This window comes from Bubalus bubalis, chromosome 2 (genome assembly GCF_019923935.1).
Source record: "Bubalus bubalis isolate 160015118507 breed Murrah chromosome 2, NDDB_SH_1, whole genome shotgun sequence".
In the NCBI taxonomy this organism is placed as follows: Eukaryota; Metazoa; Chordata; class Mammalia; order Artiodactyla; family Bovidae; genus Bubalus; species Bubalus bubalis.
Window position 1 is genome coordinate 142259310 of NC_059158.1, and position 20275 is coordinate 142279584.

General features: G+C 39.4%; 1 protein-coding gene across 1 annotated transcript in view; it reads right to left on the reverse strand.

Moving 5' to 3' along the window:
• The window catches only part of C2CD6 (C2 calcium dependent domain containing 6), a 137852-nt gene that overhangs the window by 90219 nt on the left and 27358 nt on the right, over positions 1-20275 (reverse strand). The window contains exons 6-9 of the mRNA XM_006080530.3: positions 18382-18426; positions 17404-17472; positions 14511-14590; positions 5787-5933 (exon numbers count right to left, since the gene is read on the reverse strand). Coding sequence (XP_006080592.3) covers positions 5787-5933; positions 14511-14590; positions 17404-17472; positions 18382-18426 — 341 coding nt within the window. The remainder of the gene's footprint in view (positions 1-5786; positions 5934-14510; positions 14591-17403; positions 17473-18381; positions 18427-20275) is intronic.

The window sequence follows — 20275 nt, forward strand, 5'->3', positions numbered from 1 at the left end:
GTAACATTTTATGACTCTTGACAAAGGTTTGTCAACCATAAGACTTATTTTCTCTAAGAGTAATTATTTTAAGGTTTGGCGCCATCTTCCGAAGATAAGATTACGTTCCTATAGGGTGGATGTGTAATGGGTTTACAAAGGAAAATATTTACTACCTTAAGGGTCTAAAGTTACTAACACCAAGGCCACTACTTATTTTTTCTATATACCAACTATATTAATTAATGCACATTCAAGGATACAATTCAGGGGATGTGGGAACTTGGCAACAAACATTGGCTCATCAATGAAATCTTTTACTAGTTTTATTTTGACAGTTTCTAACTCTCTGAGAGGCTCTAAGCTATTTGAATATCTTAAGCTTCCCGTGCCTCTCGAGGCTGGGAGACTGTAAACAATCGTATGCATAGCTGTAGGTGTCCGGGTAAACTTGTCAGGCGAGTTAGAGAGCCATCTGAGGGGTTTGGATTTAAACACTCCTAATTGCCCAGGAACTTTATTAATTGGAGCTGTAAGTTAACTCTTTGACAGAGAGAGTGAGATGGTGGTGGGGGACAGCCCCCAGTAAAGTCAGAGGTGAGAGCACAAAGCAATAAAGTAGGCAGACTCTGGTTTTTTGGGGGTAGATGCTCGAGAATATCCGGGGGCACTCCCGAGGCTCGATCCCGCCTTTGTGTATGCCGAGCCTCCTTCCTCATGACCTTTGTCACGAGTGGAATGTCTCTCGCCGGCTCCGGGCAGGAAGATGGAATTATGAAGTTGTGTAAAAAATAGAAGAAGGTGGTAGAACAAAATGGTGAATACATTGTTCAATAAACTTCTTCGTAAAAATGAAAAATATGTCTCTTATTTTTACATAAAAAGAAAACAGAGGAACTTTTTGGCCAATCCAATAGTTATAAGAAGAAGATAATACAGAGCAAAATAACATTCTTAGATTGCTGAAATACACAATAAAGATATTTGGGAGTCAGTGAGCAGAGGGGGACCCATTCTTCTAGAAAGAAGGGGGTTGGGTGGTACTACCATTCAAGAGAAGACAGAGCAACAGCCATCCATGTCACTGGAATCCAAAAAGTTGAGGTTCAGCAGATGGACCTCAGGGAGCCACTCTGAGTGGAGAAGCTGTTATGATGATCCAGTTGTGTTTTACTAAGCCAAGAATTGAAGAAATTTGTGCATCTCTGTCCAAGATGGTGAAAAAGCCTCTGAACTTATTCATCTCCTCCCAAAGATACACCTAATCTACAGCTATACAAAAAAGAAATCCAGAAATAGAAATCCTGCTGAAAGAAATCTAGAAATAGCTGAGCAACTCTGAAACACTGGACAAATGAAAGAAAATTCACAACAAAATGGGTAAGAGAGGCTGAGACACACTTTCACCATAAACCTAACCCTGGCATAATGCCATACAATTGGGAAGGAATCTACTTGAGGACAGAAAAGTTTGGACTCTACATCTAGTGCTCCAACTTCAAGACTGCCACTTGAAAGACAGGCCCTGAAAACACCTTGCTAGGTCACACCTACCTTGTGACCAGGAGACACACAAGGTTAAAAAATAAATAAATAGTCCTTAATGGGTTCGCTAAGGGCTTGCCATACCTGTTTGCCCAAGGCTCAGCACAGTTCAGGCAAATTTGTACATATCCCAGTCCTTCCCCAAGAAAAGCCTACTTGAATTCTGTAAAAGCTGCTGCTTGAGGGTCAGGCCTCTAATTTAGCATGCTTCTAGGAGAAGGCAATGGTACCCCACTCCAGTCCTCTTGCCTGGAAAATCCCATGGGTGGCGGAGCCTGGTAGGCTGCAGTCCATGGGGTCACTAAGAGTCAGATACAGCTGAGCGACTTCACTTTCACTTTTCACTTTCATGCATTGGAGAAAGAAATGGCAACCCACTCCAGTGTTCTTGCTTGGAGAATCCCAGGGATGGGAGAGCCTGGTTGGGTTCCATCTATGGGATCGCACAGAGTCAGACATGACTGAAGTGACTTAGCAGCAGCAGCAGCAGGAAACAGGGAAGCCAGCAGACTCCATATCTCCCTTCTCTCCTAGCCTGATCCAGATCACCAGTATCTCCAAGGAAAGAGCTTGTACACACAATTGGCACCCCAGATTTTGTGGCTGCCATCGGAGGTACAGGTCCCCAGATTGCCTGATGTCATAGTCAACAGGGTTTGCATTTTCCGGTGCTACCAACCCTGTGCATATACACACAGACCCAGCACAGAGAGAACAGGAAAAAAAAGTCTTACCAGTTTCTCCTTAGAAGGGTTCTAACTACATACTTTTCCAGCATCTACCTGGGGGTTCAGCCTTCCAATCAGCCTGAATGTAGGTGCTGACTGAAGTCCTCCCGTTTGGGACACTGACAAGTCTTGACACACCCTCAAGTCTTGGGAGAGTCACTAAAAACAAAGAAGGTGACTGGGACAGTCACAAAGGTGTAAGGGACAACGGAGAACTTGGACTAGGCTGATGAGGTTCATTTCCTACATGAGACCACAATACCAAAACTAACAGAGGTGGTTGTTTTATCCAATGTTCAGGAACCAACATGGAGAGTTAGGAAAATGAAGTAAAGAGGAGTAAGTCCTAAACAAAAGAATAAAACTCCAGAAACATAAGTTCCAAACAAAAGAACAAGATAAAACTCTAGAAACAGACATAAATGAAACAGAGATAAGTGACTTGCCTGATAAAGAAATCAAAATAACGCTCATAAAGATGTTCATCAAGGTCAGAAGAAAAATTCATGAACAAAGTGAGAATTTCACATAGAGGCAGAAAATACTAGAAAGTATCAAACAGAAATCACAGAGCTGAAGAATACAATAACTGAACAAAAATTCAACAGAGAGATTAAGAGCAAACCAGATGATTCAGAAGAAAGGATCAGTGAATGTGAAGACAAAGCAATGAAATTCATCCAATCAGAGAAGCAGAAAAGAATGAAAAAGAGAGAAGATAGCTTAAGGAACTTATGATACACCATCAAGTAGACCAATATATTTATTACAGGGGAACTAGAAGGAGAGAGAAAGAAAGGGGCAGATGCTTACTCAAAGAAATAATAACTGAAAACTTCCCTAACCAGAGGAAAGAAACAGACACCAGATCAAGGAAGTCCAGACGGTTCCAAGTAAAAGTAATCCAAAAGACTCACACTGAGACACATTAAAATTAAGTTGCTAAAAATGAAAGACAAGGAGAGAATCTTAAAAGCAGCAAGAGAAAAACAATTTGCTATGTACAAAGAAGCCACCATAAGACTATGAACAAATCTTTTAGCAGAAACTTTGTAGGCCAGAAGAAAGTGATAATCATACACTCAAAGTGCTAAAAGAATAAAATGGACAACCAAATAAATCAGCCAAAGACCATAACAAGAGACAAAAATGCCTTGTTTACTAACAAGACATTGTAAATTAGTTCAGTTTAGTTCAGTCACTCAGTTGTTCCGACTCTTTGCAACCCCATGAACAGCAGCATGCCAGGCCTCCCTGTCCATCACCAACTGCTGGAGTCTACCCAAACCCACGTCCATTGAGTTGGTGATGCCATCCAACCATCTCATCCTCCGTCGTCACTCTCTCCTCCTGTCCTCAATCTTTCCCAGCATCAAGGTCTTTTCCAATGAGTCAGCTCTTCGCATCAGGTGGCCAAAGTACTGGAGTTTCAGCTTCAACATCAGCCCTTCCAATGAACACCTAGGACTGATCTCCTTTAGGAGGGACTGGTTGGATCTCCTTGCATTCCAAGGGACTCTCAAGAGTCTTCTCCAACACCACAGTTCAAAAGCATCAATTCTTTGGCACTCAGCTTTCTTTATAGTCCAACTCTCACATCCATACATGTCTACTGGAAAAACCATAGCCTTGACTAGATGGACTTTTGTTGACAATCAGTTTATAATTTAGAATTGTAAATCAACCATATTCCAATAAAAATTATAAATAAATAAACTTTATTGAGGGCTTCCCAGATGGTACAAGTGGTAAAGAATCCACCTACATGCAGGAGACGTAAGAGATGCAGGTTTGATCCCTGAGTGGGGAAGAACCCCTGGCAACTCACTCCAGTACTTCTGCTTTCAGAATCCCATGGACAGAGGAGCTTGGAAGGCTGCAGTCCATAGGTTTGGAGAGTCAGACACAACTGAAGCAATCGAGCATGCATGCACAAATGTTATTAAATGAATAAAACATATGACTAGGGGAAAAAGGGGTTTCTTGATGACTCGACTCAATGTTTATGAATTAATTTATAAGTCTAGTAAACTATGCATACACATAAACATTATTTTTAAAATATTCAAGAGTTCTATTTCTGGCAATGATGGAATAGGTTATTTCAGACAAACCATCTCACTGGACAACTGGAAAAAACTGGACAAAATATTAAAAAATTTTTTGTTTGGAAGGATCCGTCAGTTATAAAGGCAGCAAGGATTTTCAGATCCACGATTCCAGACAGAAAAGAAGTCTGGAGACTTTGAGCCCATAATTTGGAGCCATTTTCCTTCAAGGTATCTGTGGTGATGAAGAGTTAAGAGCTCTGAGATAAATATGTAAGAACGAGAGAAAACCAGAGTTCAGACCCTGCTAAGGATGAGAAGCCATGGTAAACACCCAGGTTTTCAGTTGGGACCCTAAAGGGTTCTTCCTCAAGAATAAATGCCTCCTTAAATATTGTACCCTGGTTGCCTCACATTAGTGTCATTCTTTTTTATTATTATTTTTTAATTAGAGGAAAATCGCTTTAAAATGCTGTGTTGATTTCTGCCATACAACAACACAAATCAGCCATAATTATACATATATCTCCTCCCTCTTGAGCCTCCCTCCCCTCCCCCTATCCAACCACTCTAGGTCATCACAGAGTGCCAGGCTGGGCTCTCTGTGCTTTATAGCAACTTCTCACCAGCTATCTATAGTAAACCATAAAAAGACTAATGTTCACAGGAATGAAAGCCCAAATCACTTCAATCTCAACTGAATTAAGATGATCTAGGATTGCTTAGTGTTCCTAGGCTAGTTGGCAACCAGATGCAAATGTATTTATATATTATCTGTAAAAAATGTATAACCAAGATCCTCAAAGAAGTTCTACAGATTTTCAAATACAATGTTTGGCACTTGATAAAAACAACTAGACATGTGAGAACAGAAAATATGACTAAAAACTATGAGTAGATAAACCAACGACAGAAATAGACTTTTAGGAAATCCAAATAATCAAGTTATCAGGGATGAACTTCGAAATAACAATAATTATTATGTTTAAAGAACTAAAAGATAAGATTGAGGATTTTGGCAGAAAAGTGGCATTATGAAATAAATTATGAAAATTCCATAACTGAAAAGGAAATAACTGAAATGAAGAATTCAGTTGGCTTAACAACAGATAAAGAACAAAGATTCAATGATTATAAGATAGGTCAGAAGAAAATATCTAAAGCACAGAGAAAAAAAGATGGGGAATATAGAAAAGACTGTAAGAGACCTATAAAATATATTGTTGAGTGAAGAGGCAGAGCAAATATTGTACTTTCTCCCTTACAATGAATTCTCACCCCTTTTCTTCCCATGTCATTGACTTTTTACAACAAACTCTTAAATATGCTAAAGCAAAACTCTGGAATAACCTCTGGGCACATGAAATATCACCATGATGAAGTTTTCCAGACCAATAGCAAGCCCATGTCTCAAAGGAAAAAATTAATATATACATAATACATAAATATGATGAAAATTTTGTTTTGTTATGGTTTTGTTTTTTACCTTTCCCGGGGTTGTTGCTTAAGTTTTTCAAGTTGCACGACAGATGGCTGGTTGGACTGGGATGTTGTAGCTGGCACCCCAATAGTAACATTCAGGTCTGGGGATAAGAATGCTGGATATGCTATTGGCTGTGGTATAATAACATTTCTGGAAAATGGTAATAAAGTTAAATATTAAAATTATACAAAAGTACACTTCTAAAATCAATGTTAGCTATTACTTTTGAATCACTCCCTGTTTTAAACTGTAAGCTCACATATCCACATTGGACCACTAGAGAACAGAGCTAGGAAAGAGGAAGTCAGAAATACTGAGAAAGTGGCCTTTTGAGTACTCCTACTAATAAGATTTCAGAGAAGGCAATGGCACCCCACTCCAGTACTGTTGCCTGGAAAATCCCATGGACGGAGGAGCCTGGTAGGCTGCAGTCCATGGGGTCGCTAAGAGTCGGACATGACTGAGCGACTTCACTTTCACTTTTCACTTTCATGCATTGGAGAAGAAAATGGCAACCCACTCCAGTGTTCTTGCCTGGAGAATCCCAGGGACGGGGGAGCTTGGTGGGCTACCATCTATGGGGTCACACAGAGTCGGACACGACTGAAGTGACTTAGCAGCAGCAGCAGCAGCAGCAACTATATAAGATTATGGGTAGCAAAGATGAGAAAGGAGAGAAGGATCTGAAGTTCTAAGGAGATGTAGAAAGCATGTGAGCCCAGATTTCTCTTCTTATCTCTAGGTTCAAATCTTTATGTCATGGCCCAGTCAAGTGGACACAAAAAATTAACCATCATAAGTTCATCCGCTTGTCAACTTGGCACCCATAAACATCTCCTTACAGCATGCTTTATTTACAAATGAGAAAATAAAAAGGTCATAATTCACCTTACATGATACAACTCTCCTTCATACATACAGCCAAAAACTCACTAGCTCCTTCCCTGTAAGAGGACGTAAAGTCCTTGGGTGATGTTTACTCTCTGCTTAATATCCTGAAACTTAAATAACTATGACATAAGGTTACAATACTTAAATATTATGATATAAAGTGAATATATGTTATGTTACATGATAAGGAAATGGGAGAATTTTTTTCCCAGGTTACTGAGTAAATTGGCCAGAGGAGCATACCCAGAGGAATATGTTGTCTCCAAAACTCAAGAATCCCACCAGGTGGTATGTCTCTTTTTTGGTTGTAGGAGAGCCCAGACACAATAACTTACCCTTCACCTCAGCAGGAATATCTTAACAAGCCACATGTCTGGATCCCTAAAATTTCGCTTAAGTAGTAAAAAAGTGTCAGAGTCGCTCAGTCATGTTCAACTGTTTACAACCCCATGGACTTGTAGCCCACCAGGCTCCTCTGTCCATGGAATTCTCCAGGCAAGAATACTGGAGTGGGTAGCCACACCCTTCTCCAGGGGATCTTTCCAACCCACAGACTGAACCCAGGTCTCCTGCATTGCAGGCAGATTTTTTTTTACCATCTGAGCCACCAGGGAGGTAGAAAGTCCTCAAATTTTATCAGACTTACATTGAGGTAGAAAGCCCTCGAATTTTATTAGACATTTCCCATCTTCTAACATGCAAATATCTTACCAATAGGTCTACAGTAGTGCTGCTCACTAGGTCAAATCAGCATGTCATCACTGGAAGGGACAGTGTATACCTTATATTAGAGAAAGTAATCAAGAGTCCTGTCTACTAAATTATAGAGCTGGGAAGAGATATATCTCTGAGGTAGGACAGAGAAGGCGTACTACTGATCTTGCCTGTGGAAAGAATACTGTTATGGATGGTCTTTATTAACAAATATGGAGAAAAAAGTATTTGTTAAATCAAGAGTTGCAGGCCAGGTACTGAAGACATGTTAATTTACTCAAGCAATAAAACCACATCTGGTACAGCAGTTGCGTTTGGAGTCACCACCTGGTTAAGCTTACAATCATCTACTGTCATTCTCCAAGATACATCTGTCTCAGCACAGGCAAGATAAGTGAGTTGAATGGGGATGTGATGGGAACCACCATCTCTGCATCTTTCAAATCCCTGTGGTCGCACAAATCTCTGCCATCCCTCCAGTAATATGGTATTACTATTGGTTTACCATTGGAACCTCTAGTGACTACCATTTGGTCTTTCCCACTATAACATCCCTCATTCCACAGGTCAAGGGAGGTATTCACCAACTGCTGAATATGTCTATCTATGCATTCTGCTGCTGCTGCTGCTAAGTCACTTCAGTCGTGTCCGACTCTGTGCAACTCCATAGACGGCAGCCCACCAGGCTCCCCCGTCCCTGGGATTCTCCAGGCAAGAACACTGGAGTGGGTTGCCATTTCCTTCTCCAATGCATGAAAGCGAAAAGTGAAAGTGAAATTGCTCAGTCGTGTCCAACTCTTAGCGACCCCAAGGACTGCAGCCTACCAGGCTCCTCCGTCCATGGGATTCTCCAGGCAAGAGTACTGGAGTGGGATGCCATTGCCTTCTCTGATTTACGCATTCTGGAACTGAGGAAATAACTACAGGATGGATTTGGGGGACCAACTGGGTCCCCTGTGAGATGAATCAGAGTTAAAACTTCCTTGACCACCTGATCTCCCTAAGCCCCTATTCTAAGTGGCAGACAACAGTGACATTTTGTTGTTGTTCAGCCACTCAGTTGTGTGGCTTTGCGACCCTGTGATTGCAACATGCCAAGCCTCCATGTCCTTCACCATCTCCGAGAGCTTGCTCAAATTCATGTCCATTGAATCAGTGATGCCATTCAACAACTTTGTCCTCTGTTGTCCCCGCCTCCTGCCTTCAATCTTTCCCAGCATCAGGGTCTTTTCCACTGAGTCAGTTCTTCACATCGGGTAGCCAAAGTACTGGGGCTTCAGCTTCATCATCAGTCCTTCTAATGAACATTCAGGATTGATCTCCTCTAGGATTGACTGGTTTGATCTCTTTGCAGTCCAAGAGACTCTCAAGAGTCTTCTCCAATCAGATCAGATCAGATCAGATCAGTCGCTCAGTCGTGTCTGACTCTTTGCGACCCCATGAATCGCAGCACGCCAGGCCTCCCTGTCCATCACCAACTCCCGGAGTTCACTCAGACTCACGTCCATCGAGTCAGTGATGCCATCCAGCCATCTCATCCTCTGTCGTCCCCTTCTCTTCCTGCCCCCAATCCCTCCCAGCACGAGAGTCTTTTCCAATGAGTCAACTCTTCGCATGAGGTGGTCAAAGTACTGGAGTTTCAGCTTTAGCATCATTCCTTCCAAAGAAATCCCAGGGCTGATCTCCTTCAGAATGGACTGGTTGGATCTCCTTGCAGTCCAAGGGACTCTCAAGAGTCTTCTCCAACACCACAGTTCAAAAGCAAAAATTCTTCGGCACTCAGCTTTCTTTATGGTCCAACTCTCACATTCATACATGACTACTGAAAAACCATAGCTTTGACTAGATGGACATTTGTGGGCAAAGTGATATCTCTGCTTTTTAATATGCTGTCTAGGTTGGTTGTAGCTTTTCTTCCAAGGAGCAAGGGTCTTTTAATTTCATGACTGCAGTCACCATCTGCAGAGATTTTGGAGCCCAAGAAAATAAATTCTCTCACTGTTTCCATTGTTTCCCCATCTATTTGCTATGAAGTGATGGGACCAGATGCCATGATCTTCATTTTTTGAATGTTGAGTTTTAAGCCAGCTTTTTCACTCTCCTCTTTCACTTTCATCAAGAAGCTCTTTAGTTCCTCTTCACTTTCTGCTGTAAGGGTGGTGTCATCTGCATATCTGAGGTTACTGATATTTCTCCTGGCAATCTTGATTCCAGCTTGTGCTTTATCTAGCCCGGCATTTCTCATGATGTATTCTGCATAAGTTAAATAAGCAGGGTGACAATATACAGCCTTGACATACTCTTTTCCCAATTTGGAACCAGTCTGTTGTTCCATGTCTGGTTCTTAACTGTTGCTTCTTGGCCTGCACACAGGTTTGTCAGGAGGCAGGTAAGGTGGTCTGGTATTCCCATCTCTTGAATAATTTTCCACAGTTTGTTGTGATCCACACCGTCAAAGGCTTTAAATGAAGCAGATGTTTTTCTGGAATTCTCTTGCTTTTTCTATTTTCCAATGGATGTTGGCAATTTGATCTCTGGTTCTTCTGCCTTTTCTAAATCCAGCTTGAACATCTGGAAGTTCTTGGTTCATGTATTGTTGAAGCCTAGCATAGAGAATTTTGAACATTACTTTGCTAGTGTGTGAGATGAGGGCAATTGTGTGGTAGTTTGAGCATTCTTTGGCATTGCCTTTCTTTGGGATTGGAATGAAAACTGACTTTTTCCAATCCTGGAGCCACTGCAGAGTTTTCCAAATTTGCTGGCATATTGGGTGTGGCATTTTCACGGTATCATCTTTTATGATTTAGGTTACTTTTGTTCACTTGATCTAGAACTTCAATGCTAATACAGATCAAGCAAGAATTCAGTAGACTTCCTGTATTCTGGTTTCCAGCAATATCATGATCCAATGCCATGGCTCTGCATGAGTCAGACTACTCTGTTTGCTGCTTCGACTCTGCTGTCTAGCACAGTACCCACACCTACCTTGTGGCTCTGGGATCCAATTCCTCCCAATTCATTTAGGTTTTCCATTCCAGTGACTGCAGTTCCCACTGCAAGGTCTACTCAGAGAAGAACAATCACAGGGATCTTCAAGGGTGGGGATTCCCTCACAAACTTTTTTCTCAGCTTCATAAAAATCAGTGTGCCTTCTGCATGCAGCCTCTCAGAATAAGTAGGTCTTAAATGACAAATCCTCTCTAACACTGCTAACTCATGTCAGTTGTGTCCGACTCTGTGCAACCCCATAGACGGCAGCCCACCAGGCTCCCCAATCCCTGGGATTCTCCTGGCAAGAACACTGGAGTGGGTTGCCATTTCCTTCTCCAATGCATGAAAGTGAAAAGTGAACACTTTTCACTTTTCTCTAACACTATAATCTCCCTAAACCTCTGAATCACTTCCTCTACATTAAACTAAACTAGGTCTGGTTTTTAAATTCACTCATAGTGTGTTATCTTTTGGTCCATGTTTCAGTAACCAACACACTGTAAAGAGTTCTATGTAACCCCTCAAGCTGCAAACTAAACACAGAATCTCTGCTTAGTTAGCTCATGTCAGTAAATTTTTTATATGACCAAACTTAATTGTCCTGTCACCATTATACCTAATACCTTAAATATCCTTACCCCTACACATCCCCTGGATTTTTGTATACATAAATGAGAAAACTCAGGCAGTTCTTTTTAGAGTGTAATGCACTTCCTCGAGGGTCACACTTTGAACCTCACCTTTAGGAGCTTGCTGGGACTTGCATCTAGTTATAAGCCTAAAAGCAAAGAGGGGTTGTGACGGTGAGTCTTCAGGAGAATCAACATCATCTTGCATGGCAACTGTCTCAGAAGAGATTACTATTTCCTTGAGCAATACAGAGTTAATCTTCTGAGATGGAGGCAGAAAGCCCACTTTCACTTTGCTACGGATAGAGACGTCACCGGCAAAGGAGGTATATCAGAATTTATGGGCTCATTGTCCCCAGTTTCATCAAGATTTTCTCCTATTTTCCCATTCTAACTTGAAGGTTCCACTTCAGTTCAGTTCAGTCAGTCAGTCGTGTCCGACTCTTTGCGACCCCATGAATTGCAGCACACCAGGCCTCCTTGTCCATCACCAACTCCCGGAGTTCACTCAGACTCATGTCCATCGAGTCAGTGATGCCATCCAGCCATCTCATCCTCTGTCGTCCCCTTCTCCTCCTGCCCCCAATCTCTCCCAGCATCAGAGTCTTTTCTAATGAGTCAACTCTTTGCATGAGGTGGCCAAATTAGTCCCAATCGATATTCTCACTTTAAAAGTTGACACCTTGTGAAGCTGGGAGCTCAATTTGCCTTGTAATTCAGCCAGCTGCAAGATGAAATTCTGCCTTTGATTCTTAATAATCTTAGTATAATGGCTACAGGAGATCAGGGTCTCCTTCAGAACACACATGGAAGATTTCAGGTCATTTACACAAGGCTTGAGCTGGGAATTTGAATCCTTGAGCAAACTCATTATGTTCACTAGTTTGACAAAAATGTTTGAAAGTATCAAATATATAGTCACTCATATCTTTGCTTATAAATTGTTGATTAAGGATATCCAATGGTGATATTTTTCACATCACTCTTGCCAGGTCATGCTGAGGAGTATCAGTGTCTCTTTACCACTAGAAATGGAGTCATTAGAGTCTTTAAATCTAATCAGATTAGCGAGCTAACTTCAGAAAACTCAGAACCAATTCAGAAAACTCATCCTTAATCTTCTGTTTCTCTCAAGCCACTCTCGGTATCAAAATCTATATTAGTGAGAGGCATTCAGAGAAACAAAACAAGTAAGCTGGGAGAAGGCAGTGGGGTGGGGGAGGGGGGTTGGGGGAGAAAGAGAGGGAGAAGTTCAGACTCCAGATCCAGGAAGATCTGATGTTTCCATTCAAGTCCGAAGGCAGGAAAAAGCCAACATTTCAGTCAAAGGCTATTATTGGGAAGGAGGAATTCTCTCCTACTCGAAGAAAGGAAAGGTCAGATTTCTTTGTTCTATTCGGGCTTTCAACTGACTGGATGAAGCCTACCCAATGAGGGCAATCTGCTTTACTCAGTCTACTGATTTAAATGTCAATCTCATTCAAAACACTCTTACAAAAACATCCAGAATAATGTTTGACCAAATATCTGGGAACCCCATGGCCCGGTCAAGCTGACACACAGAATTAACTGTATACCCATCTAGCCATTGCCTTCATTCAGACTGTCAGTACCTCTCACGTAGACTACTGCAATAGCTTCCTCCAGTCTTTCATCTCCAATACTAAACTAATTCTGTCTATACTCAATCCTATTGACTCCCTCACTTAAATTCTTCAACGGCTCTACACCTGAAGTATTTCCAAATTTTCCCAATAAAGAACTCCTGTGGGTAGAGGACAGTGAAGATATCTTGAAGTGTAGCTTAATGCAATCAGACACAAACCACATCATTTCCTGGAATCATTTTGCTATCTTGAAAATTCATGTGACTTTTAAATCTACTATATAGTATGTAGATGTTAATTTTAAGATAACATTTTCCCTTTCAAAATCTTTGAGCAAAGTAATACTCCAGAAAGATGCACCATATTTTCCAGTGCCTTTGTGTTGCCCTGCCACATGTGGGAGGACTCAAAACAGTAAAGTTTACTCACATTTGAGAAGTATAAACTTACAATGATGATGATGGTGATGATAAAACATTTATTACTTCAGCAAGTAGTTAACAACTGAGAATTTTGTTATTTGCTACCATGTTCCAAGTGCTTTATACGTAACTTATTTAATATTACAATAACTCAACTGAGTAGTTGTTATTTTTATTCCATTCAATAGATGAAGCACAAAGAGCCAAAGTAACTTGCTCAAGGTTGCACAGCTAGTACATGGGAGAGCCCACATAGTCCGGTTCTAGAGCCTGACCACTTGACTGCTACGTCTTGCCCTGACTGCTGCTCCAGCTCATCTCCTACTGCTCCCCTCCTTATTCCTGTGTACTTTGCAACCCACAACTAACCACTCACTGTTCCCCATCATAACATAGCCTCTTATGGCTCCCGCCATTTGTTCATGTGCCCTCTTTAGGGAATGTGTCTCCTCACCCTTACAAAATCAGCCTGGTGCACCACTACTCATTTTTCAAGTCTTACATCCAGCGCTTTTTATTTTGTGGATCCTTACTTCATACTTTCCTCCTAACTCCCCTAAAAAGTATAGGAGGCTCCCTGGCTGTGTCCCACAGACCTCATGTTTATCTCTAGGAGGGCTCCTTCTCATTCATATTACCATATTTTTTACATGCTACCTTTGCATTAAACCTGCGGTACGGCAAACATTCAGTAAGTGTCTATTGAATCAATGGATGGGTATGAAATAACAATCAATAAACATAAGAAAAACATTAAACTTTACCATTTCAACAAATCACCAATATCAAATGGACAAAATTTATTTTTAATGATAATGCTCAGTGTTGACAGGACAATCAGCTCTTCAGAATATAATTTCCTATTCTATACCTAATTTCCTCAATCCCATTTCAAGTATTTTCTATTCCTTATTCTTGCATAGCACCATAGATTAAATATCTCTCTCAGGTGCTCATTTTTCTTTGATCTATCTTTACTGTTGAAATTTCAAGACTAATTTACATACTATGTTTTAAGTTACTTTTTGGCCTACTAATGGCATTTTTCGACCATAAGCTTTTTCCTGAAAATTTAGAAGTAACAAGCGGGGTGTGTGGAAATGGGCGTAATGCTACCATACTGCAGAACAGAAAATGCAACTATTAGGCACCTTGATCTTAAAAGTTCCTCACCTCTTTCTGCAAAAGGAATATCGCTCTGGCCAACTTCCTCATTAGGCTTCCACTCCTTTCCCTCCTTTAGTCACAAAGTTGGCAACCCTTCTCTTCTTTTTCTTATCTCCAGACCTCCTCAACTACTCTCTCCAGGGCTACATCCAGAAACTCAAAATATCTTCCACCTGAGGCAAAACAATTCACTGCTTTCTTTACCTTGGAGACTAGCTCATTCTGGACATGTCTTAAGACAATCAAGATGTTCCACCAAATGGATTACATGTTTTAAATGTCTGTTAATAAGACTTTAATACTTACGTCACAGGGTCTGTTCTTTCTGGAGGTGGTGCAATATCCATAAACATAGATGGCTTAATAATTTTCTGAAGCGGTTTTAACTGAAGAAAATAATAAGTACATATTAACACTGTTTAGTCACAATTTCAGTTCATCCTAATATGACTATTTCCTGGACTTATATGATTGATATATATATATATATATATAATTATATAATGAAATGAGGAGGAAATGAATTAAGAGAGGAAGAAAGAATTAACATTGAGCACTGAGTATACAGTCCATGGAATTCTCCAGGCCAGAATACTCGAGTGGTAGCCTTTCCCTTCTCCAAGGGATGTTCCCAACCCAGGGATCGAACCCAGGTCTCCCACATTGCAGGCGGATTCTTTACCAGCTGAGCCACAAGGCAAGCCCATACATATAAAAGGAGGAAATTAATTAAGAGAGAAAGAAAGAATTAACTTTGAGCGCTAAGTATCTGCCAAGAATTCTACATCTTCAATATTCTTTAATCCTCTCAATAATTCTATGAGGTAGACAAGTATCTCTATTTTACAGGTAATACTAACAATCAGTAATTTGTTCAAGGGCTACCCAATAGGCACAAGAGCCAGGGTTTGAATGTAACTTCATCTCCCCAGTGCAAGTACTCATTATACATTACCATAATAGGTAAGTAGGGGATATGTAACTGAAAAGTTCATAGACATAAAATCAAGTAGAACTTTTATTAAACCTCCCACTCTTTTCCTTATAATACCTTCGTTCCTAGTTTTTAGTAGAATCCACCTAAATAAAATGCAAAACCTGCCCAGTTTATTTGAAAAGGATCTATCTCTGGGATTGTTACATGTTATATTCACACAACACCTACCTCAGAAGTTAGTGCTCATAAACTATGACTGTAACAAAAGGACTAAACAATTAAGGATCCCTATAAGGTCCAATTCATGATAAGAAAATAGGCAGAATAAACAGAAGAAAAATCAAAGGAGAAAAGAGAAAAAGCTCGTGTCTAACGGCTTTCATCATTATGTATTTGTGATCCAAATGTTATTTAAAAAATTATGATATACCATAGGTAAAATTTTAAAATGCATTTTATAGGAATTTCTGAGTTAACCAGCAGTAGACTTATTTAATAAGACTGATCTACTGACTCTAAATTCCTGAGGTAAAAAACCAAGAGTATAAAAAGTAGTAAAAGCTGAAAATTAAAGATTATATGTAAAGTATAGGGGTCCTTTCTTCTATACAACAGAAGTACTAATGAGACTGGATTTATAAATGCCCCAAAGCTGTGACAATACCCAGAGATATCAATAGTTCTTTCAAATACTTAATAAGAATATATGTTGGTAGATTATTGGGTAGATTTTTCTAGACCAATTCCTTGAAAAGGTCATTACTGACAATAATTTCCACTATAGGAATCCAGCCTAAGTACAAAATGAAAGAAAAGGATAAACGTTAATGTATAAAAATCTTCACTGCAACTTTGGATATACATAGTAAATTTAAAGAGGTAGGCTTAAGCTAGAAAGATATCTTCTTTGGGCATATTACTTTCTTCATGAATCAAGAAGAGTTGACACTGAAACAATCATGGTGAGAAAGGACTCTATGTGATTAGAGCACAATATATCTGAATAACATAAATGACTCCATTTTAATGATTTTTTTAGATATAAAAATACACTCACTTCTTGAATATTTAATTTTGTTTTCAATCACATAAGTATATTTGTACACAGACACTAATACACAAAAGTTTTAAAATAAAGACATCCTGAGTAAAATATCATTTTAAAAATGTATAAACAAACAATGGTGAAGTTTCATTTTTCTTTAGACTAGAGAAAAATGTCATTCTTTAAAGAAGACATATAGATGGCCCACAAACACATGAAAAGATGCTCAACATCACTCATTATCAGAGAAATGCAAATCAAAACCACTATGCGGTACCATTTCACACCAGTCAGAATGGCTGCGATCCAAAAGTCTACAAGTAATAAATGCTGGAGAGGGTGTGGAGAAAAGGGAACCCTCTTACACTGTTGGTGGGAATGCAAACTAGTACAGCCACTATGGAGAACAGTGTGGAGATTCCTTAAAAAACTGGAAATAGAACTGCCTTATGATCCAGCAATCCCACTGCTGGGCATACACACTGAGGAAACCAGAAGGGAAAGAGACACGTGTACCCCAATGTTCATCGCAGCACTGTTTATAATAGCCAGGACATGGAAGCAACCTAGATGTCCATCAGCAGATGAATGGCTAAGAAAGCAGTGGTACATATACACAATGGAGTATTACTCAGCCATTAAAAAGAATACATTTGAATCACTTCTAATGAGGTGGATGAAACTGGAGCCTATTATACAGAGTGAAGTAAGCCAGAAAGAAAAACACCAATACAGTATACTAACGCATATATATGGAATTTAGAAAGATGGTAACAATAACCCTGTGTACGAGACAGCAAAAGAGACACTGATGTATAGAACAGTCTTATGGACTCTGTGAGAGAGGGAGAGGGTGGGAAGATTTGGGAGAATGGCATTGAAACATGTAAAATATCATGTATGAAACGAGTTGCCAGTCCAGGTTCGATGCACGTTACTGGATGCTTGGGGCTGGTGCACTGGGACGACCCAGAGGGATGGAATGGGGAGGGAGGAGGGTGGAGGGTTCAGGATGGGGAATACATGTATACCTGTGGCGGATTCATTTTGATATTTGGCAAAACTAATACAATTATGTAAAGTTTAAAAAATAAAATAAAATTAAAAATATATATATTTATTTTAAAGAACATATCAAACTGGAAAGGGAAGAGGCTCAGGAGTATTATATGACTAAAGAGCTGCAACAGAATTATTTTTAAAAGAGGGAAACTAACCTGATGTGAAAATCCATAACCAAAGTTTCCATAGGAGAACATAAATTCCACCTCCACTCTGCAGATAAACTAAACATGCCAAATTTATTTTATGATTTGATCAGAAAGATATTTGAATGGAGAGTTATAGCAAGTGATATTTTTACTTCACAAATCTTTAAATTAGAAAAACCAAAGCATGAATCTCTTCATTAAAAATATTTTTACATAAGTAATTCCTATGTAGCAATCTATGGTGTTCTGGAAATGTTAAAAGAAAACTTAAGGAATATTATATGATTAAGATATGAAAAATATCAATTTAAAATTGCTAACAATTATGCTAAGATACATACATACATATGTATTCATACCCATGTATATATGTTTTAAGTATTTATTCACACTTTTACCATCTCCACTTTCATTTTAAGATAAATTTTTATTTAGAAAAAGTGATTTTATCTCTCTGAACCTCAGCTTGCTCATATGTGAAATGAAGGAGGGAATCAGAGGTTATGACCTCAAATGTTCTTCATTCTTTCTTTAATGTTTCTTGTCCTCAATTTGGCTTTTGGAAGGAGAAGCCTCTCAGAGTAGATGATCAATTAATCAAGATAATTTTTAAGTACTTAAAAAGAAATTCAGTAAGAACTATAAACACCAATTTAGAGACTGCTCAAGGAGGAAAATAATTCTTCCTCAATTCAGCAAGTGAGGATCCTGAGGCTATACAGTCAAAGCAGCAACGAGAGGCATTTTACTCTCTTACCCAATGATTTCTAATTTTTGTGTTCACCATTTAGCAGTAAGATAGCAGCATTTTTTTTTTTTAAGTAGAGATGAAGATTTTTTGAGCAAATATTATACTTTCTCTTTAATATGTTTACATTAACTCAAACAGTGACTGGAAGTGTAACAAAAGAATAAAAACAGTATCAGAGCAAAGTTACACAAAATGTGCACACAAGGCTTTGGAAGTTTCAGTAAAGTTCTTACTGTATTTTTATTCAACACTTGGAGTTCTCCAGTAAAGCACCCTTTCTAGAAAAAGAAACAAGAAAATTATTAAATATAGAATTACTGATATAGTCATGGTGTCACTTGTAAATTATCTAAATCATTTCATAAATTAAAAAAAATCAGGTAATGATTTTTAATGCATATATGATCTAATAGCTAAAATATAAAAATAATGAATGTTTGGAAGAAAATAAAACTTCCAGGTTGTACCAGAAATAAATGTTAATATTTACATTTATATTTTAAAGAAAAATGTTCCTACTACTTCTACTTAGAGGAACCGCCAGGCCTACACTCCTTTTGAGGGGTAAACATGGATCTATATGATAGGCTGACTCATGACAGAACTGAGTGCTTCGCTCATCTCTTGGGGACTGTTGGGATCTTTTTACCCAAGGAAACCTTTGGTATTGAGAGGATAACAGGCAGGAAGTCCAGGAGTCTCCAAATGGAGGAAATAGGCTGCAAGTGTCAGACATTTTTTTCTCTCTCTCATAAGCGACAGGAAGAAACAAACTAGTGTTACATTTTTTCCCCTTCTCTATACAAATTTAAAAAGAGGTTTCTCTTAAAATTCTATGCTGCCATAGTGATACCTGGTTCCACCTGAACTTGACTTTTCTCAAACCTTGAGCTAACCAATGCATTTTTCTTATGGAAATGTTTGTCTTAAGCTATGTTAATGTGCTATGTATTTACCCCAGACTCTGTCTTCAAGTCAGTTCTGCCTAAAGGCTCAGAACCGACTTGACAAACCAGTATGTTACACTCATACATAGTTCATCAGGCACTCTGTCTATCAGATCTAGTCCCTTAAATCTGTTTCTCACTTCCACTGTATAGTCATAAGGGATTTGATTTAGCTCATACCTGAATGGTCTAGTGGTTTTCTCCACTTTCTTCAATTTCAGTCTGAATATGGCAATAAGGAGTTCAAACAATAGTAAAGCATAATAAAATTAAAAGCTGGTTATTTGAGAAGATAAAATTGACAAACCCTTAGCCAGACTCATCAAGAAAAAAAGAGAGAAACATCAAATCAACAAAATTAGAAATGAAAAAGGAGAGGTTACAACAGATAATGCAGAAATACAAAGGATTATGAGACTATTGTGAACAAGGTAAGGAGCAGTGGCTGTGCTTTGCTGGAGCAGCCGTGAAGAGATACCCCATGTCCAAGGTAAGAGAAAACCAAGTAAGATGGTAGGCACTGAGAAAGGGCATCAGAGGGCAGACAGACTGAAACCACAATCACAGACAAGTAGCCAATCTGATCAAAAGGACCACAGCCTTGTTTAACTCAATTAAACTAAGCCATGCCCTGTGGGGCCACTCAAGATGGGTGGGTCATGGTGGAGAGGTCTGACAGAATGTGGTCCACTGGAGAAGGTAATGGCAAACCACTTCAGTATTCTTGCCTTGAGAACCCCATGAACAGTATGAAAAAGGCAAAAAGATAGGACACTGAAAGATGAAATCCCCAGGTCGGTAGGTGTCCAATATGCTACTGGAGATCAGTGGAGAAATAACTCCAGAAAGAATGAAGGGACGGAGCCAAATCAAAAACAGCCAGTTGTGAATGGGACTGGTGATAGAAGCAAGGTTCGATGCTGTAAAGAGCAATATTGCATAGGACCCTGGGATGTTAGGTCCATGAATCAAGGCAAATTGGAAGTAGTCAAACAGGAGATGATAAGAGTGAACACTGACATTCTCAGATGACCATTATATCTACTACTGTGGGCAGGAATCCCTTAGAAGAAATGGAGTGGCCATCATTGTCAACAAAAGAGTCCGAAATGCAGTACTTGGATGCAATCTCAATAACGACAGCATGATTTCTGTTCCTTTCCGAGGCAAACCATTCAGT